The following is a 20,414-nucleotide window of genomic DNA, read 5'->3' on the forward strand; positions in this document are numbered from 1 at the left end:
TCGACCTATCAGATATACAGGCGCCCAGCTGGACGACAGGTATGCTTTGTACCAACTTTCGTCCGCATTTCCGCCAGCCAGGTATTCCGCATCGCCCGTCGTGTTACGCAACCAATTCCTTTTAGCCTTCCGAAGCTCCACATGTGGGCCACGCCGAAACGGGACAGCATTCGTACGGAGAGATCTGCGTCCCAGATCGCCGCCGTGAGCTTAATTACATCCCAGAGCGCCCGCGGCTGTATTGTCTCGTTTTAGGCGCACATTGATCCTTTGTTCTCTATCCGATCAGGCGTGCGACCTTATCTTCGCCATTGAGCGCCCGACCCATACATATATATAGCCTCGCTTTTTCTTCCGCATCACGCCTCGCACCTCTTCCACTCCCCTCACCATGACTTCATCCCGATCTCAGATCCGGTACATAAACGACGAGGCCAGCCGCAACCCGCCCCTCCTCCTCACTGGTGTCATCAAACCACATAACACATCCATTGGGCGTGAACCTCGCCTCACGTGGGCTTCCCAGCTCACGGCCACTCGCACCCTCCACCGCACGGCGTAAGTCTGCTTGACCCGCCGTAGTCACAGAGTGCTCATTCCCCCTGCAGGCTCTCTGGGCTGGGGGGTGTCACCACGCATTGCTTTGACTTCAAAGGCACGGTTTATCGTATGGGTGACTGGTACGGTCTCATGCCCCTAATTCCTGCACTTCACGTCTGACCTGCCACAGGGTCTACATGAACCCAGTCCAGGACGGTCCCCCACCCAAGCGGGGTAAGGAGTGGGTCGCAGTCATTCTTGACTACTCGGTCACGTGGATTTGGGACGACAACGGCAAGCTCAACTTGACGCACGGCCAACCTGGAGAAGTGAGTGGTTTCATCACGGCGCACACCAGGTACTTCGCTCACATTCGTACAGGACATGCGCGTCATTGGCGTTGCTTGGGCGTACAGCGTCAAAGACATACGTAAACTCTTGCGCGGTGGGATCGAACACCATCGCCACATCATGATCAACAATGCGATGGAGGAAAACAGGTACGCACATCGATTTTTCCTCCCTACACGATGTAACCATTCCTACAGCCTCAAAAACCTCATCGACACCGACGTCCGCGACAACGTGAGATACTTCAGCGATGAGGTGGAGTGGTACCCTCTGTCGCACCTCATAGGTCAGAGTTTATGCCGCATCTTCAATATCGCCCTTACCTGACGGTTCATGTAGGCCTGGCTAACCCTGCCGAAATTGGGGACGGCACGGTTGGGGACGCGCTCTTTCAGATCCCGTTTTCCGGCCCCTGGCTCAGCCTCAACATCTCCCCCGAAGGGGTTTATGCTGCAGTGCGTGCAAAGGACGGTAGGAACGTGCCCCGCGTCCCCCCCATGAAGCGGCAGAACGTTCACATGGTCACCACCATCATGCAGCCCAACGTGCTGCCGCCCCTGCGCTTGCACCAGGACGCGGATTCGGAGTCTGAGGACGAGCCCGAAGACGAGCCACCCCGCAAGCGCCGCCGCCAGGGCCGCGTCACCATGAGCGCTGACGCCGACGAGGACGCGGACGGCCAGGAGGAGGAGGAGCAGCAGCAGCAGCAGGAGCAGCAGCAAGACAGCGTCGAGGTTTAAATTGTCACATACATGCATATCGGTAGTGCTGGGTCGCTCGCGTTATATCTGCTCGCCTCGTTTTTCTTGAATACCTTGACGGCGTGTGCATGTGTGCGTTTGGACGATGCAAACGGAAAAGCGTTGAATGTAAGTGCACCGCTTCATAAAGGACGGCCGTGCAACCCCAAGGCCCTCAGGTGAGCGACCTTGCAAGCTTGCGTTACTTTGTGCTTGGCCGGCCCTCAATCGAGCTCGCACATCGTCAGCCTCATTCAAATGCGCGTATGCCGCGGCGGTTGGAGTTCAGCACAGGTATATCATGATGGTATATCAAGCCTACTATTCACTCGGTCCGTCCACTGCTCACGCTCGTGGTCCCGCTCTTCGCCAACTGCGAGCAACCGTCCCAGGTTTTGTTCAAAAGTCGAAAGCTTGGGCGCGAGAGAATCCTCGCTTACCATCCAGGTCCTCGACCGTATTCTGAGGGAGCTGCGTTCAGCGCGGCCCACATCAATTTCGCCATCCCCACGACCACGTCGGTGTTTCCTTGTGCGGCCGGCACGGTATGCGTTCCGATTCAAGCGCAGTCGAGCCTGTAATGCTGGAGACGAGCCTAGTGATGTTTTCGGTGTTTCCGTGGAGCACATGTTGGTGGAGGATCCCCACGTTCTTGGTGCGAGGCAGTGATGGCATCTTCGACAAATAGCGCTCGTTAGCTTCGACAAATAGCGCTCGTTAGCTTCGACAAATAGCGCTCGTTAGCTTCGACAAATGGCGCTCGTTAGCTTCGACAATGAGCGCTCGTTAGCTTCGACACATAGCGCTCGTTAGCTTCGACAAATGGCGCTCGTTAGCTTCGACAAATGGCGCTCGTTAGCTTCGACAAATGGCGCTCGTTAGCTTCGACAAATGGCGCTCGTTAGCTTCGACAAATGGCGCTCGTTAGCTTCGACAATGAGCGCTCGTTAGCTTCGACACATAGCCCCATCCCCCATGCATATTCACATTCTACAGCGAGCTCAACAGCACATGCATACGGTTAAGTGCGGTGTTGGAGTGTGTCGTCCCAAGTCGATGGATGTCGGCGAGTGATATGAGAGAAGAGGAAGGAAGGGAGAGAGAGATAACGCGTCTCGGCGGTGGGCGACTACGCGGACGGGCGAACGGGCGAACGGGCGACGGACGGACTGACAGATAGAGAGATAGAGGGAAAGGGGAACTACATTGCGTGGGGCCTGAGCCGTACATTTAAGAGAGCAACGTCACATAGAAAGCGAACAGAAACTGAGGGAAGAGCGCATACAGTCCAAATCGGGTCCAGAGTCCATGGCTGAGGTCTCGTCCGCGCACCGTCCTTGCGTTCCCCTCCACCATCGATTCCGGCGCTGCTTGAGGTACGTCGGGGAATGCCTCGAGTGGGGTGAGAACAGCGCACAGCGATTATTTACGAAGCACAGGCCGCCCCCGTTCCGCCGCGGTCGCGTGCATCTGTCCCGCCCCGGACCTATCGTCCCGACGTCGTTCGAGTGGGCTATCGAGGCATCGGTTCGGCCCGTAGGGTGCGACGGAAGCTACAGTAGAACGAGTGGAACGCGATCTAGTGAAATGCGATGAAGAGAGAATGAAAAGAGAAGTGAAATAGGATGATAGCCAACTAGTGCTCAGGTTCCGGCCCGTCCACTACAAAGGTCGCGTGCGCAGCGCGGACGTTGTAGTAGTCTGTGGGAGCTTATTACAACGGGGAACCCGACAGCGGTCCACGTCATCGCCCTGTTAAGCCCGTCCCTTTCCCTTCTCGTTTGTGTCTTGCGGTTCGGCCTCAGACCCCTGTTCCTCCTCATCTCGGCATTCCGCCTCCCAGTCTGTGACTGTGTGCGCAATCAACGAGAGTGAGACTCACTTGCGACGCTTCGGAATAACGACGTCGACGTACCGAACCGGTTCAAGTTGGCAAGCAACTTATTCGCCCGGTCAAACCCTCGCTTGCTGTGCGCCTTGAACTGCCGAGAGTGAACATCGCCAGGCACAAATTTGTATGTACCGTCCTGCTCTAAGGCATGGGAATCTGTGTTTTGGTCAGTCGTGAGCCGGCCACGGGATGAGGTTGACGTACCCCACACTGGAATCCCGGGGGTCGTGGACGGCCACAACGCCTCATCGTTGCCCTTTTTCTTCTTCTCTCTTTTTGCTTTTTTGGTCGGTCTCTCGGAGACCTCGCTTGAGCCGTCGCCCATGCCTGCCGCTTCTGCTCCCACGGTAATTAGATTACCTCCACACGTGCAGATACATGTCACCCACCGGGGTTGACGTCGGGCGTCGACCGTTTGGAGGACCGCCGCTCTGATGGGGTCCCCATGTGGAGCTGTTCCCAGTCAGCGTCGCCCATACCTTCTTCCGTCAGGGTTTTGTTCATGATAACCCGGGCCTCCTCGGCCGTCTGTCGCATGGGACGCGTGGAAGTCATTGCGGCACTGATGAGGTGGGGAGAACAAAAGCTGGGGCCTGGCACGACACGCGCTCGTCCTTCCTTTTATCCCCAAGACGGCGCCTATTCCGGCTACTGCGCCGGTCCTGACTTCAATACGTCCCAGAGCGGCCCGCGATGTTCCTTATCTTCGTCATCAAGCGCGCGATCTCCCACTTTTAACTGCCGCGCCTGCAGCGTCTTCAAGTCTTTCCCCACTCCCCCTTTCTGTCGCGCCTCCTGGCCTCCCTTTCCCACGCCTTCGCCACCTAGCCCGCCCCCTCAACACCATGACTACCCTCCCGTATTCTGAGACGCCCAGCCAGTGCTATATGTGGTGCCCCCATACATGTTCAGAACGAGGACACGCTTCTCCCCTGCCCAAAGCCACGGCAAAGCGCCACGTCGACTCTCCTCACAAAGCAAATTGCGACTGCGTCCGTCAACTGCAAGTGGCCGACCTGGAAGGCAAAACCTATTATGTCGAGTTGTTGTCTGCTCAACAATTACGACAATACTTGAGTCAGCATGACTTGCAGAAATACATCGCAGTTCTAAAAAAATCCAACACCGGCCGGTCTCGCAAAACCAAATCTGCGTTATACCAGATGCAGTTACTCGACGAGCTCTTAGGTAACCTAGGTTGTTTGATCGCTCCCATGAAGTCTCCCTTAAGTCATTCTACAGCTTTGCCTACTCCCGTTGTGTCGTTCACTCCTCCCGCCCCGCCTGTTGCCACGCCATCCAATCAGGCTGCGTCTTCTTCAGCCGTATCATTACCCGCGCCAGCGCCACTGGCTTCGCCCACCCCGCGCGCATCCACCTCCGTCGACCCCTCATCCGTTAAGCCCTCTCGCGAACCCGCCAGGCCTCGTCACCGAAAGCCCAAGCAACGTCGCGAACCTATACGTCGCTCGCCATCACCCGCTGAGCCCTCCTCCAGCCGCCTGCCCCAGGGCTCCAACCTGCAGCACCCCCAGCCCAATGGCCGCCCCATGCGTGTGGTTGTCGTCGAGGAATCGCAACTGGGTTTAGAGCACAACAACGACTTCAACCAAGTCGTTCCCGACGCGGTTCAAGGACTAACAAGCTGGATCGACATCAATCTCACCCGTGAAGAATTCGTCGCCCTCAAGTCCGCATTCCCACGGCACATATTCACCACGGGCGAAGACAATTCCATTTACTACCACCCTGATACCAAGGATGGGGGCATTGCACACATGTGGGACTGGGTGAGTTCTCGTTTCACATGTCTGGGTACTTGTACTCACCCACAACCCACCGATAATCTCAGTTGATGGTCCCCCACGTCTTAAACACCCACCGTGATCTGTTTGAGGTCAAATTTGTACCCTTTTCGGACTTCCTCGCAGCGATGCTTGACCCCCAGGCTTCCGCGGCCACTCGGGACGTTTGGACCCTCGTCAACCACGCCGAGCTCGTCGTGGGTGGTGTCGACTTCACGGGCGACTACACGTGAGGTCACTCTACTATTCATACACATCGTCTCACACACCATCAGGTCTCTCCTCCCGCCGCACCACGTTGCCACATACATGGGGAACTTGATCACCATCATGGACTACACTGTCGTCTGGCCAGACCCCTCAGAAGGCCTAGTCTACGGTGGCAAGGCTGCGCTCATCAAGAACCTCGACGCCATTGCAAAGGCGCCACGGCCACGCACGTCCCCCATAGTCTTTGGCTACTCCTACGTCGATGGGAAGGTCATCAAACGAGGACACAGTGGTTGGGGGGAGCACGTCTGCACTGACGTCAACAAGAACCCCGTCGATCGTTGGGGAAGTCTGTGGGAAAAACCTAACGCCACTGCCCCGCCACTGGCCTCCCGGGCGTGGCTCATGCAAGACTACGTCGACACTCTCAGGATTCTCGGTGAGATCAGGTGCTACTTCATCCACGGCACCCACCAGTATACGGTCCACACCGACACCTCTCTGATGATCGGGTACGCAAACGACGACACATCGTCACAGTCGGTCGGGGGCGTGATGCCACTACATATGCTCCAGTCCGTGTTTTTCTGGCCCCCACAAGCTTTTTCGCTCACCACAACCGTATAGGAAATCATTGGAGGACCAAGAGAAAACGAAGGAACGACCGTCGTACGGCTGGGTCAACCCAAAGCGGCACGCTGACCATGCCGACAGGGGTCTAGAAGAGTTGAAGGAGTTTGCCCGCAAAACGTATGAAGATCTCGTCAAGCGTGAGGAAGCCTCATCTCCCACCAGATCGTCGGATCTCACCGCCTTCACACGCATCGACATCGGCGTCATGCGCCAACCTGGCGGTGCTTTCAACTACGTCGTCAACGAGGTCGAAAGGAGTTGGGGTGTCACGATGTTCGGGGTCATGGACACTCACATTGCGATCGTTGCACTGACTGAATTTACCCTCCGTCTTCCGGAATGGGTTAGACGCAAGCACCAGCGGTCGCTGACAGCCAGCACGCTAGACGTATGGGACCCTCTTTACGCGTAGCATTTCATCACAATACACATTCTGTGGCGCAATTGTAGGCCTCGCATCTCGAACACGCTAAGACCACGCAGCGCTCGTTAGCTTCGACAAATAGCGCTCGTTAGCTTCGACAAATAGCGCTCGTTAGCTTCGACAAATAGCGCTCGTTAGCTTCGACAACTGGCGCTCGTTAGCTTCGACAAATGGCGCTCGTTAGCTTCGACAAATGGCGCTCGTTAGCTTCGACAAATAGCGCTCGTTAGCTTCGACAAATAGCGCTCGTTAGCTTCGACAAATGCGCTCGTTAGCTTCGACAAATAGCGCTCGTTAGCTTCGACAAATAGCGCTCGTTAGCTTCGACAAATAGCGCTCGTTAGCTTCGACAAATAGCGCTCGTTAGCTTCGACAAATGGCGCTCGTTAGCTTCGACAAATGGCGCTCGTTAGCTTCGACAAATGGCGCTCGTTAGCTTCGACAAATGGCGCTCGTTAGCTTCGACAAATGGCGCTCGTTAGCTTCGACAACTGGCGCTCGTTAGCTTCGACAACTGGCGCTCGTTAGCTTCGACAACTGGCGCTCGTTAGCTTCGACAAATGGCGCCCGCATGTGACCCAGTGTGCCTTCGTGTGCACTCGCGTGCCTATAGTCAACTCCGTCATAGTGTATACGTCTAGGGAACGTCCCCAAATGTTACGTGACGGCACGTAGTTCGAGCGGAGGAAGTCGTGCGCCTGCAAGTGCGACTGGTCCACCCATTTTAGGGCCATCCGACAGCGCATACGCGAGAAACATTTCATTCCAGGGCCTACCAGGTGTAAGAATCGCGTGTGTCAGTGTAGGCGATGTGGTGGGCCCGGTCACAGAGCTTCATTCGGCGCCCTCGTCCGCGTTACCGCGATCTTCGGGCGTGGCGCGGCCTTCGCGGCGCCTCACGTCGCACGCTTCGCAGGGCCGCAGCCTGGAGATCTTTCACCGCACGCCCACCGCCGAGGGAGGCTCGCACAGCGTAGCAAGCCGTCGTCCACGAGCTGCCTCAACACGTCCCTGACGCCCGGCTTCCACTTGCTTTCTTCCAAGCTTGCGATCTGCCGCTCTATAAGCGCCCCATAGATGCATTTACGCTCCATACTAGTTCCATCATCGGAGAACCACGAGAGGGAGGAAACGGCGGTCGGCAGGAGGAGAAGCTCGCACGCCGCGACGTACGTCACGCGGTCGACGAGCACGCCGAGCTGCTTCAGCGCAGGATTCTCAAAGAGCCGCACGATAGGCGTCTTGCGCGCGAGGCCCACCAGGTCGTGGTTCGCGAATGGGAACCCTCTGACGAATGCATCGTACGCAGACTGGATAGTGTGTAAGCCGGAGGTATATGCATAAAGTAAAGTACACGTACCCTGCGATCGCCGGTCTTGACATGGCAAACCCCCAACAGTTCCCAGCGATGGAACAGCTGTTCCTCGAGCTGTTTCCAAGGCTCTTCTTTGCATGCAGCTTCTCCGTCGACGTCCATGGTGGTACTAGAGGTCTTGACCTCGTGGTACTCATCCAATGCCTGTTTACCTAGAGTGCACGCTTCCTCGACAAAAAGGGCGGTATGGTCATATCGACCGCTGTGGTGAAGCTTTCCAGCCAGATAATAGTGGACTGCGGCCACGCAACGCGTATAATATGCTGCGGATATTGGAGAGATGGATCCCTCGGATAATGGTGATGAGGGTAGCAGAGATCGTGCTCGTGAAAGAAGTGATCGTGCAGTTGCGTATGTGTCACGGTTGTTCAGAGCGAAAGATGTCCGTGCAACAGTTAAGAGGCCCTCCAGGAAGAGTCCAAGAAGATTCGTGGTTCGAGTATTGTGCTATGCATGATTGTCAACAAACAATCCATGCAAGACCATGAAAAGCTTACCGTCATTATTGCTTCACAAATAGCGTCAACAGCACCTTGGAGGATCGTGCGGCAAGTGGCCCTGACTTCAGGTGGATAGTTCGTAGTGTCGGACCGAGAGGGTTCAAGCACTTTCATCGAAGCGCGGCGCAAGCGTTCTACCCCACGCTTGACGCGCTCGGCATGGCTCGCACTTTGAGCGAGTATGGGCCCATATCGCTTGATTGCCGCAGACCCTTCAGAAAGCTTTGAGGCGAAATCGGATCCATGCTCTATGGAACGGGGGGTCAACGACACTTCGCAGCCCTCAATAGCAACCATCCCACGTTGCCAATGCTCGAAGACAGCCAGCGCGCGGGCCAGCGTCGTTGCCAAGTCCGAAGCTTCGATGACCTTACGGTCCTCTTCCGAGGCGTATGCGGCCCCTGTCGGCTGCGCAAAGCGACCGATGCTTTCAAGCGTAGCACCAGCCTGGACGCGTCCCTTAGCCAGACGTCCAATCGCGCGTGGGCCAGTACTCACCTGCTTCGCGAAACGACTCCAGTACTCGCAGAAACGGGCCAACACTGGTCACGCCATGATCTCCGCCGCGTCCGGCCGAGCCTGCGCCGCGCGAAGGACGTCGTCACATGTCCCGCGTGCTCTTTGGGCTCCGACGAGGCGGCGTTCGCGTACATGGCGGCGAACTTGACAGCTTGTTCCCAGAACGTGGATGGGGTGATGACAGAGGGGCGCGTACACGCGAGACAGAGGAGCGCAGATATACGGAGGGAGTATGCTGTTGATGGCAGGTGTATAGTATTGAGGAGGCAAGGGGGACGGCGTTAGGGAGTATGCGCGGGTAAAGAGATGGTCGTGCTGTTTCTCCGAGAGTGCAGAGAATGTGGGGGACCAGGTCAAAATCGTGGGGCTGTTTGGGTCGAGTAGGGCTGAGGCAAGAGCAGCACGGTCGGTTGTGGTGTGAGAGAGGACTTCGAGCGCATGTACATGATAGGCAGAGATGAGAGCTAGATGGATGTCTGAAATGTGGACATTGGGAATGGGAAGGGCGAGGAGGGTCAACGGGGAAGTGCTTGACGGTGCATCGTCTTGGCTAGTACAGAAAGGATACATGTCTTGTAACAGACCGAGGGCCGCATGATACTATGCAAGCGTCAGGGGGCGTGGATGGAGAGAAGCGAGGGACGCACCATGTTGAGACCAACGAGCTTTCCCATCACGGTCGACGCTGCCCTCTCGACATCGACCTGTCTAGGATCCAACATCCGAAGAGTCCCCAGCTCCTTCCGCGTGCTTCGTGACGGAAGTTGCAGTGGTGCCATCGACGGTAGGCTTCGCCTCAGAGCCGGTTTTCCAGCCCGTCTCGAGGACGGCGGAGAGGCTCTTGGAGGCCGCATTCACAGCGCGCCTCGCGCCTGCTTTGCGCTCTTCTAGAGTAAGCTCGACAGGTAAGTTGGCCTTCGCCTTTCCATTCGATATTGTGAGCTTGGTGGCGAGCTTGTCGGCGAGGTCATCGGTAGACAGTGCGACGGGGGCGGCGGCGGACTTTGTTGTCCGTGTGGAGCGAGAGGGGGTTGGGTAAGTCTTTGGAGGCATCTTGGAGTTCGTGATAGAAGGGGCAGGGGCCCTTTTAGAGCGCCGGCGACGCGAACGGATGGCGAGCCAAGGGCGGTACTTACACTGTATGATCCTGCCAAGGGATGAGGTGGAGCCAGGTAACTTCTCTTATGGGCTAGGAGACAAGGCTGGGGAAGACTGTGTCTGCAAGGATGCCGGTTGGCACAGGGCGCATCGCGGGCATATGGGCGGACCAGTGAGGACTCAAGTCGGCAGCAGGCCGTGCAATTTCTGTCGACAAAGCCGTGGGCGGTACCGTTCATGTTGACAATGACGTGGGGCATATAGTCTTCGACGCAATGTAGCCTTTGTTCTAGTCGCAACCACGTGGGCCTTGAGAGGGTCATCAAGCACAAAGGATGCTGCTGACCTTTCCAGGCTGCGTCCAATACGAATGGGTCTCTAAAGCACAAGTTAGTGTTGATATGCTGTATGCCGTGTGCAGCGAGTACGCCTGACGCCCCGTACCAACACCGGACGCCCAAGGTATGGGCGGTATATGCGGCTAAGTGCATATCCATCCCACCCCCACGTGCTTATTCTCATCCCAGAGCGCTCATCCCTCTATTGTTCTTCAGCTTATCTGCGTCCCCCAATCAATCGCACGTGGTTAGGTTCGTCATCCGGCGCTTCCTACCTACGCTACCTATATATAAAGTCTCAGGCTCCCCTTACCAACCGACCCCCACACTCCCACCATGTCCGAAGCCATTGTCCTCCCGTCCCGCACTGAGCTTCCTGGCCCTCGCCTCACCTACAAGAGGATTATGGCCACCAACCCGGTTCTTCGAACCCTCCTGTGAGCTTCACCTTTAGGTATTCACTCGGGTGACTTACAATACAATACACAGCGACGACGCAGGCGGTGCATGCCCCACTCGGCCGTTCATCTACAATGGCACCATCTACGCCGCCGGTGACATGTAAGTAACACCCCTCGCTGGGGCCTCCAACCCACGCTCAACACGATGTTGTCCGTCTCCCAGTGTGCTCGTGGTCAACGGCTTCGATGAAACCCCGTCTAAAAAGCTTCCCGACGCGTGGATCGCGATCCTCGTCGACTACTCCTCCCAGCACCCAGTCCGCACCCACTCCATCCGGGCCGTCCACCCCAGGGCCAAAGAAGTACGTTACTGTCTCTCATTCTCACTTCTATGTTTGACGTGGCCAAGAAAATCGAGTACGTCGGGTTAGCCTGGGCGTTCTCCGTGGAGAATATCCACGATTTGGTTGACCTCAAGATCGTGGGCCACAACGTCCTCCGTCCCTTTGACGCCAAACAGGATGAGGAGTGAGAGCCACATCCTCTCCTTCTCTGCCACACTGACCACTTTCACCAGGTTCAATACCATTTTCTTGTCAAAGGACCACCCTCCTAATCTCCGCTTCTGGTCCACAGAGGTGGAGTGGTTTACTGTGGACAACCTCCTTGGTGAGTGCTTCAAAGTTAGCTTGACAGTCCTCATCACGACCCACCCCCTCGTCAGGCCTCGTGCCGCCTGCGGACGTCGGGAACGGCGTCGCCAGCGCGCGCCCCGTCACCATCCCCTTCACTTCCAACTGGATGCGCCTCGCGGTGGAGGTCATCCCCGAAGAAGAGGAAGCGTACGAGACGGCCCTGAGGGCCCACCCGAAAATAGTGCCTTGCTGGCACGCGCTCGAGGTGTGGTCGGCCCCCGACATCCCTCTCCCCGACGGCTTCGTCCCGGAGGACGTCCCGAAGGACGTCGAGAAGGAGTGACTGGCCTGCTGTGGTTGCTCGGGGACAGGGTCCTCCTGGCCGTAAGGCCTTGATGTATTTGTTGTTGTTGTTGTCATTTGCGCATTTTTTCTGTCGCTCGAATTATACTGCTGTTGCGCGCTTGCCCCCAGTCTGCTCAGCTGTTGGATAAGAAACATTCCTGCCTGGGTCGGTAGCAAACGATCAATAGGCATCTGTTTCAATCCCACGACGCACCCACGACGCCCTCACATCCGTACGGAAGAGGCTCGCTGTGGATGTGCTAGCGGTTTTTCACAAGCTCGAGGACGCCGAGTACTCCGCCTGGTCGTTTGTGCTCTGCGTCTCGCCCACCGCCTTCCAAGGTACTGACCAAGTCACTGACCCCACAGCCACCAGTTCGTGGGGGGCCTCCTCGTACGTGGTAACTAACTTCCGATCGTTGACCATAAGCGGAAGGCGAACTTGCACCTGTGTGATGCGCGGGAAGTCGCTGAGGACGGGTCTGCTGAATACTTACGACACGCTGCTGCTGGGAGCTGCTGTAGAGGCTTAGACGGGGGCGGGGACGAGGCCGCGACGCGGCCTCACCTTAATACATACGTGATGTCCGACTGTCACGGCGAGAAGCCTCTGGGGTGGACAAACTAGAACCCGCCCCCATGAGCCCCCCCACCGGGCGGGACTTCGAAAGGGTGGGAGGCGGATCTGTGCCAGCCCAAGCTTTCCGTGGTGCTGCCAGGTGAGCCGGCCCGGCCCCCCCTCGCGCTCGTCCAGTTTTGCTGACACCTTTCTGTGCTCCTGCTAGACGCGAGCCGAGTGTTTTTTGAGCTACCCTTCACTATGCCCACCCAGAATATGCTCTTTCTTTCATTCCCGCGTCTATCTACGCATGTACCCATCCGTCGGTCCCTTCCGTCGGAAAATAAAAACCCGGGCATTCATATGCCTGGGCCCCTTACCTCGCCGAATTAATGCTGATGTAGGGGTCGGGCACCCACGACAACTTGACCTTGTGCCTGGTAGAAGGTGGCTGTGCTTAGCCAGGAAATTTCCTGGCGTGATGTCACAGTAGTCACAGGTGGCTCACTGTCTTGCGGCTCGACGTAGTTTAATTTTTTTTGGGTATCTGCTCGAATGGGGGCTGTTGGGCGATCCCATGAGATAAAGTGAGAGCGATGGGGTGTGCAGGCTTTCTTGCCGGACGCGGCAGATCTTCCAACCAGGGCGGAAGGGAGTTGCGCTGGTATGTGCGGAATGCCGCTAGGTGATCGGAACAGCAGCGGGTATGTAAATCATAGGCCTGTATCCACACGTTCAACATGCCGAAAAATCCGCTGACGTCTTTCCTGTGACTAAGGTTTCATCACGTGTTTTTGAGCGTGTGAGTCATCACCCGTTAAAGGGCAGTGATTTACCCCCAGCTTGGAGGTCAGAGAACAGTATAAACTCAGCGGCCATGCACACTGGCATTCCGTCACCATCACCCCAGTCCTTGGCCATGTCCTCCACCTCTACACCTTCCCATAATCTCCGTGAGGCCATTAACGCCTCACCTTCCATCGAGCACATGATCCGACTCTTTCCCGAGCTGTATCACCGGCCCCTCACCACAGTGCTCAAGCGCATCGTGGAGCTGGCATCGTCCCACGCCTTGGCCGTCGACACCATCAACAAGCTGCAAGCGCTGGTACAAGACGGCTGGGAGACCTCTGACGCCCTCCCAGAGAACCTCCGGGCGCCCCCCCTCGATCGCGAAGTTTGGGAATCCTTCAGTAACAAGACCTTAGTGGAGGGTACGTTAGCCCGCTTGGAAGCACGCCGAAAGGAATACGAAGTCGCCATCGTCACATGGGAGCTCGAGTTCACTAGAGACGCCAAGAAATATTATGACCCCCTGGTCCAGCCCGACCACGTCTTGGACCTGTTGCAAAGGGCCATCCTGCAGTTCTGGAGGTCCACACGTGGCGTTTTGGAGATCCCCGAGTTTCACTCCCAGGCGCCCTCTGCCCCCGGCGAGCCTACGCCCCTGCCCACCATCACCTGGCAAATCCACCCAGAAAGGCTCATCGAACTGGAAATGGTCATCTGTCACCTCCCCTTCGTCGCCCAACGTGTGATCACCTTGGAAGGGCAGCCTGGTCTGATCACCATTTAGTGTGGACGTTCAATGCAGTAGGCTCTTTCCCCACTTCATCCCCAGCTATCTGTTATCTCACCAACACACCACAGGGACTCGGTTAGGGTGTTAGGGCAGCAGCAGGTTTCCGATGTTGTTGTACTCCATTTTGACTCATCAACAAGTTTCACCACTTCTCACCTACGGCGTTGTCACGGCGTGTGTGGGCCTTTGGCCCTCGAGATGCGACGTTGGGCAGATATTTGAGTATTTTATAAAATGCTTACAGCCATACTGCAAAAACTGGAGTGTGTGCTGCAAAGGGGTGTGTGGAGCTTTTCTGGACATGCTCTCGCGTGTGTTGGTGGTGTGGATTTCAAGGATTAGCTGAAGGCAAGGGAGGAAGTTACCCCGTCGCGATAGTGGGGTACTATATAGTCAGTCCCGCAGGGCATGTGCCATTGAAGATCCCGTTCAGTTAAGCTTTAACGCATGCGCACACGCTCCGGGGTGGTGAGCCGAAGGCGAGGAGTGCACTGTAGCACCGGTGTGTGTGTGCCCTCGCGCGAGAAGGGAAGTGTTGCGCGGGGTTGCCCACGTATAGCCGGCCAATACTCATAGGCCTTTTTCGAGGAGGTGAGCGGACACAAGGCGTACCGGGCCGACCTTGCGCACCGCCGGGCGATGTGCAGTGCGAGTCTGAGCGCATGGGCCCGAGCCCCCCCCCCCCCACACAGCAGAAATCCCGGTTCGGCGACAGTGAGGCGCTTTCCGCGACTGGACTTCGGAGTATTCAGTGGATCAGGCACATCCGAAGGTCTCTGACTGGAAGCCGACTGTCCGACCATGGTCTTTCCCTTTTCCCAAAATGGCCATCGGGGTTGGTTAGGTTATCTGATCTTGGTATAAATATCCTCTTGCTCCCAGTACTTGCGATCTGCTCACTCTTGCCCATCTTCCTCCGCCCTTGAAACAATGGCGCGCACCTTCCCATCCGAACTGTACCATGCCATTCTGCTTGGTCTCTCGCGAGAGGATCAGCGCACGTGCCTTTTCGCTTCACGCCACTTGCACGACATTGCTCTGGCCCAACTCTTCCGTCACATCACGATCAACTTTGGGACCTGGGAGGACGAGGAAGAGGAGGAAGAGGAAGAGGAGGAAGAGGAAGAGGAGGAAGAGGAAGAGGAAGAGGAAGATGAAGATGAAGAGGAGGGCGAGGAGGGGTCAGAAAGTGTGGCCAAGTCATGCCCTACCTTCAACATGCTCCGCCACATAGTGGCAACCCCGTCCTTCGCCGGACTGGTGAGGTCGATGAAAGTGGAGGCTTTTTCTGTCTCTTCTACAAGGCAGCCTGAAGAGATCGGCGAGTGCTCATGAATTCGCTCAAAGTTCACCATCTGACACGCTCGCTGCAGGTGCCGTGGAGGCGGCTTTACGTGCCATCGGTGTGGGGTTGATTTCGTTCTCGTTGGTCGCATGGCAGCCAAACCTCACCAAGGTCCTGGACACGTTGGCGGTGCATAACCATAACCTTTTTTCGTTGAATCTGACGTACGACTCCCTGGAGATGGAGCCCCTCTCGTCCCTGCTCTCGCACTGCAACCAGTTGCGGGAGTTGGCCCTTTTCCTCAACCTGAAGTCGTCCTTCAGGGATGATCTCTCTACGGTGTTACGGCCAGGGCAGCAACCCTTCCTCTCTAGCTTCAAGCTCTTCCTTGGCCTTAAGAAAAAGAGGACCGAACCCCATCCTCCTTGGGAAGAGATGTTCCAAACCGTCTCGGCGTACCTCGCCAACCGCCCGACGCTCCGGCGTCTCTTGGTCTCGCCTACCAACATGAACAGTCAGACAGCTGTCACAAGACAGGGTTGTGTCCCCACCTGCAGCATCATCGAACTTCTGCCGTCGCTTCCAGGCTTGGAGGTCTTCTCGTATCATCAGCCCCACTACGTCACAGGCCAGTTCACAGAGCCGGATGTCAAGAGGTTGGATGAGAAACTTCCGTTGGGCATCACCGCCTTCGCACTCCATATGGAGGTGGACAAAGCAACTCAGGAGGGCATAGACGCGTTCGTTGAGATGGTGTGTGCTTTCCCCTCGTCGTGCGATGGTTTCACAGCACCTCATTGTGTTCCTGACCAGGTCCTTCGCCGCCGACGTTTGCAATATCTCCACGTCGTCATCACCAAGTACCACTACATGATGAATGGACCGTACCGTCGGGCCCCCCTGGAACTGATGCGAAAAAGACTTCTCGAAAACCCCCCTCCATCACTGGAGCTCCTCGGCGACCATAACTTGTTTCTGAACCTTTCTGCGCCACGCTTGGAACCCCATAACCAGCCCGAGGGTTGGTCTGGAGAGAAGGTTTGGAGCCGCACCGTCGACGACTATGGGAACGCCGATTGGTTTTGGCTGACAGGAGATGTCGAGTTGCCTGGTCGCATGCCTGGTCCCTAGACATGGGGCGAAGCCTCACCACGGAGGACTATAGAAATGCAGATTGGCATTCTTGTGAACATGGGGCATCATGGTGTTTCGGTATATCTCCAGAGATGTCTGTCGCCAATGATGCACAATTCTATAATGCGCTAGTCCAAGTACCTCGGATCATGTATGATATTGCACGTGCCTACATTTCTCACTGGCCAGCCACCTGCCGCCCACCCACACACGTTTGTGCTTCATGTGCTAGGTTTCCCTCTGTTTCATTCATAGATGGTAGTATGTTTGCAGAGACCAACATCGACGCGCAGCGCTCGTTAGCTTCGACAAATGGCGCTCGTTAGCTTCGACACGCAGCGCCCGCATGTGACCCAGTGTGCCTTCGTGTGCACTCGCGTGCCTATAGTCAACTCCGTCATAGTGTATACGTCTAGGGAACGTCCCAAACATTACGCGACGGTACGTAGTTCGAGCATCGGCCTCGTCGTGTCGCAGCATGACGAGCATGCAACCGTTCGAGCGGAGGATGTCGTGCGCATGCAAATGCGATTGGGCAACGTATTTTGGGTGCGTCCGACGGCGCGTATCTAATGGATCCTGGATCCCCGGACCTATCATCGAAACAGGAGGAAGCAGGCATGTGTTAGTGCAAGCCCCAGCCAAGGTATCATGTATGCGGTATGGAGGAGTACGTGTTTGTGTACCAACTCGGCAAGAGGCCCAAGGTAGGGGGGGTATGCAGTACGCCGGAGTTAAATGTCGCCTTTCAATCAGCCGTTTCATCTGGTGCCCTGGAGCAATTGCGCATGGCAATAAAGAAGGGCGGAAGACGTGGCATAACAGTTGTGTCAGTCATCAATGTCTACGAACGAGCATTGCCGTAGTACCTCAGGTCGCTTGGCGAACCTGTTGTGGTCGAGTGGTTGATTTCAAAATCTTTCTATTGTGGGATTCGTCAGAAACATGCCTCCAACCGGTCTCAGGGGGGCTAAAGACCTTCTGAAGGCGCACTGCTGACTGTGACACTCAATGAAGCGACCTGTGAGCAAAATCTGTGGAGTGTTTTATGGCCCCGACATCGAGGGCTGGTTATAGGGATGATTCACGTTGTCCTGCTACCTGTCGTTGATCCACATTTAAACGTTAGCTCCGCATTTAACAGCTTTTCGGCACCAGGGGGCCACTCTTATCGGCACTGGTTGGCACGTGCTCCAAAAGGTGGCTGTGCTGAGCGAGGAAATTTCCTAGTGTGATGTCACAGTCGTGACCTCCATTCCGTGGTTGAGAGCGTGGGAAATGGCTTGTATAAAACAAAGATCAAGAAAGGAGCTTGCTTTCTCTCAATTCTTCTCCACTTCTACCTCACACACTTTCTCTGACGTCTAGCTATCATCTTCTATCCACATGGCTCATCCCACCACCTCGATCGACCCCGTCCTTCGCCAGGGTGGTTAGGTCGATGACAGTGGAGGCATTTGCTCCCTCTCCTATCACACAGCCTGAAGAGATCGGCGAGTTCCCATGAATACTCTGGAATATCACCGTCTGACATGCTCTCTGTAGGTGCCCTCAACGCGGCTCTACGTGCCATCGGCGTGGGGTTGGTTTCGTTCTCGTGGTTCGGACGGCTGCCAAAGGTGACTGAAGTCCTGGAAAACCACCACCATCACTAGAACTACTGGGCAGAACACGCGGGTTCACGACGCTGTTAAATCCAGGCTAACCACCTGATAACCAACCCCGATGGTCGGCGTTTTGGAAAGGAGAACAGGTCGAATGCCGCACCGTTCGCGACTATGGGAATGTGGATTGGTTTTGGCTCACAGGACATTGGAACCTATGAATATTGGGGTGGGCGTACTTCCAGAGAGTTCTGTCGCCGATGATGTACAAATGTAACCGTTAGCCCAGGTTTGTAGGTACGTGTATGACACTGAATGGCTAGAGGCACGAGGGACCCGAAAATGTCCGTGCCCACACTGCAACGTACTATGCATCAGCGACTCATGGTCCATACACAACCGCTCGGTAATATAACCACAATAACACGCGTGCTGGATCAAAGCGACCACAGAGCATGCATTGTTTCCATCTTTGACACAAAGCGCAGTAGTTCTCTCTTTTGTCCTTGGTTTGCTTAGGAAACAATAGCCACGAATTTGGCACAGCCTTTCCCTTAGGCCACAATGGTGATCCGGGTTGGCATGTGTTATCTGATCGTGGTTTAAATAGCCTCCTGGTTCCAGTGCGATCTGCCCACTCTTGCCCACCTTCCTCCACCCTCGAAACAATGGCGCGCACCTTCCCCTCCGAACTGTACCATGCCATTCTGCTTGATGTCTCGCGAGAGGATCAGCGCACGTGCCTTTTCGCTTCACGCCACTTGCACGACATTGCTCTGGCCCAGCTCTTCCGTCACATCACGATCAGCTTTGGGACCTGGGAGGACGAGGAACAGGAGGAAGAGAAGGGCGAGAAGGGGTCAGAAAGTGTGGCCAAGTCATGCCGTACCTTCAACATGCTCCGCCACATAGTGGCAACCCCGTCCTTCGCCGGACTGGTGAGGTCGATGAAAGTGGAGGCTTTTTCTGTCTCTTCTACAAGGCAGCCTGAAGAGATCGGCGAGTGCTCATGAATTCGCTCAAAGTTCACCATCTGACACGCTCGCTGCAGGTGCCGTGGAGGCGGCTTTACGTGCCATCGGTGTGGGGTTGATTTCGTTCTCGTTGGTCGCATGGCAGCCAAACCTCACCAAGGTCCTGGACACGTTGGCGGTGCATAACCATAACCTTTTTTCGTTGAATCTGACGTACGACTCCCTGGAGATGGAGCCCCTCTCGTCCCTGCTCTCGCACTGCAACCAGTTGCGGGAGTTGGCCCTTTTCCTCAACCTGAAGTCGTCCTTCAGGGATGATCTCTCTACGGTGTTACGGCCAGGGCAGCAACCCTTCCTCTCTAGCTTCAAGCTCTTCCTTGGCCTTAAGAAAAAGAGGACCGAACCCCATCCTCCTTGGGAAGAGATGTTCCAAACCGTCTCGGCGTACCTCGCCAACCGCCCGACGCTCCGGCGTCTCTTGGTCTCGCCTACCAACATGAACAGTCAGACAGCTGTCACAAGACAGGGTTGTGTCCCCACCTGCAGCATCATCGAACTTCTGCCGTCGCTTCCAGGCTTGGAGGTCTTCTCGTATCATCAGCCCCACTACGTCACAGGCCAGTTCACAGAGCCGGATGTCAAGAGGTTGGATGAGAAACTTCCGTTGGGCATCACCGCCTTCGCACTCCAGATGAAGGTGGACAAAGCAACTCAGAAGGGCATAGACGCGTTCGTTGAGATGGTGTGTGCTTTCCCCTCGTCGTGCGATGGTTTCACAGCACCTCATTGTGTTCCTGACCAGGTCCTTCGCCGCCGACGTTTGCAATATCTCCACGTCGTCATCACCAAGTACCAGTACATGATGAATGGACCGTACCGTCGGGCCCCCCTGGAACTGATGCGAAAAAGACTTCTCGAAAACCCCCCTCCATCACTGGAGCTCCTCGGCGACCATGACTTGTTTCTGGACGTTTCTGCGCCACGCTTGGAGCCCCATAACGAGCCCGAGTGTTGGTCTGAAGACAAGGTTTGGAGCCGCACCATCGACGACTATGGGAACGCCGATTGGTTTTGGCTGACAGGAGATGGCGAGTTGCCGGGTTACGCGCCTGGTCCCTAGACATGGGGTGAAGCCTCACCATGGAGGACTATAGAAATGCAGATTGGTATTCTTGTGAACATGGGGCTTCATGGTGTTTTGGTATATCTCCAGAGATGTCTGTCGCCAATGATGCACAATTCTATAATGCGCTAGTCCAAGTACCTCGGATCATGTATGATATTGCACGTGCCTACATTTCTCACTGGCCAGCCACCTGCCGCCCACCCACACACGTTTGTGCTTCATGTGCTAGGTTTCCCTCTGTTTCATTCATAGATGGTAGTATGTTTGCAGAGACCAACATCGACGCGCAGCGCCGGTTAGGAACGACAAATAGCGCTCGTTAGCTTCGACAAATAGCGCTCGTTA

The 20,414-nt window shown here is 56.0% G+C and overlaps 8 protein-coding genes across 8 annotated transcripts; 6 read left to right on the top strand and 2 right to left on the bottom strand.

Annotated features, from left to right (window-relative positions):
- Nucleotides 1-391: 391 nt before the first annotated feature.
- Nucleotides 392-1,631, top strand: BXZ73DRAFT_104691 (uncharacterized protein; the record flags this gene model as incomplete). Its single annotated transcript, XM_048015993.1, has 6 exons — nt 392-558; nt 609-680; nt 731-869; nt 922-1,040; nt 1,089-1,177; nt 1,231-1,631. The coding sequence occupies 6 exons, from the start codon at nt 392-394 to the stop codon at nt 1,629-1,631; spliced, it is 987 nt and encodes a 328-aa protein (XP_047874531.1).
- A 3,441-nt stretch (nt 1,632-5,072) lies between these two features.
- BXZ73DRAFT_104693 (uncharacterized protein) lies at nt 5,073-6,582 on the top strand (the record flags this gene model as incomplete). The annotated part of the gene is made up of 4 exons (XM_048015994.1): nt 5,073-5,312; nt 5,375-5,556; nt 5,603-6,076; nt 6,165-6,582. 4 exons carry the CDS (start codon nt 5,073-5,075, stop codon nt 6,580-6,582), a joined length of 1,314 nt encoding a protein of 437 aa, XP_047874532.1.
- Nucleotides 6,583-7,490: 908 nt separating this feature from the next.
- On the bottom strand, nt 7,491-8,071 carry BXZ73DRAFT_104694 (uncharacterized protein; the record flags this gene model as incomplete). Its single annotated transcript, XM_048015995.1, has 2 exons — nt 7,491-7,904; nt 7,955-8,071. The coding sequence occupies 2 exons, from the start codon at nt 8,069-8,071 to the stop codon at nt 7,491-7,493; spliced, it is 531 nt and encodes a 176-aa protein (XP_047874533.1).
- Nucleotides 8,072-9,696: 1,625 nt separating this feature from the next.
- Nucleotides 9,697-10,041, bottom strand: BXZ73DRAFT_104695 (uncharacterized protein; the record flags this gene model as incomplete). Its single annotated transcript, XM_048015996.1, has 1 exon — nt 9,697-10,041. The coding sequence occupies one exon, from the start codon at nt 10,039-10,041 to the stop codon at nt 9,697-9,699; it is 345 nt and encodes a 114-aa protein (XP_047874534.1).
- Nucleotides 10,042-10,760: 719 nt separating this feature from the next.
- On the top strand, nt 10,761-11,803 carry BXZ73DRAFT_104696 (uncharacterized protein; the record flags this gene model as incomplete). The annotated part of the gene is made up of 6 exons (XM_048015997.1): nt 10,761-10,861; nt 10,914-10,985; nt 11,049-11,187; nt 11,235-11,353; nt 11,403-11,494; nt 11,550-11,803. The coding sequence occupies 6 exons, from the start codon at nt 10,761-10,763 to the stop codon at nt 11,801-11,803; spliced, it is 777 nt and encodes a 258-aa protein (XP_047874535.1).
- A 1,480-nt stretch (nt 11,804-13,283) lies between these two features.
- Nucleotides 13,284-13,940, top strand: BXZ73DRAFT_104697 (uncharacterized protein; the record flags this gene model as incomplete). The annotated part of the gene is made up of 1 exon (XM_048015998.1): nt 13,284-13,940. The coding sequence occupies one exon, from the start codon at nt 13,284-13,286 to the stop codon at nt 13,938-13,940; it is 657 nt and encodes a 218-aa protein (XP_047874536.1).
- A 936-nt stretch (nt 13,941-14,876) lies between these two features.
- Nucleotides 14,877-16,362, top strand: BXZ73DRAFT_104698 (uncharacterized protein; the record flags this gene model as incomplete). Its single annotated transcript, XM_048015999.1, has 3 exons — nt 14,877-15,211; nt 15,294-15,984; nt 16,045-16,362. The coding sequence occupies 3 exons, from the start codon at nt 14,877-14,879 to the stop codon at nt 16,360-16,362; spliced, it is 1,344 nt and encodes a 447-aa protein (XP_047874537.1).
- A 2,275-nt stretch (nt 16,363-18,637) lies between these two features.
- BXZ73DRAFT_104699 (uncharacterized protein) lies at nt 18,638-20,063 on the top strand (the record flags this gene model as incomplete). Its single annotated transcript, XM_048016000.1, has 3 exons — nt 18,638-18,836; nt 19,021-19,685; nt 19,746-20,063. 3 exons carry the CDS (start codon nt 18,638-18,640, stop codon nt 20,061-20,063), a joined length of 1,182 nt encoding a protein of 393 aa, XP_047874538.1.
- Nucleotides 20,064-20,414: the final 351 nt, after the last annotated feature.

Source organism: Epithele typhae (assembly GCF_022376455.1).
Source record: "Epithele typhae strain CBS 203.58 chromosome Unknown BXZ73scaffold_54, whole genome shotgun sequence".
NCBI classification, from domain to species: Eukaryota; Fungi; Basidiomycota; class Agaricomycetes; order Polyporales; family Epitheliaceae; genus Epithele; species Epithele typhae.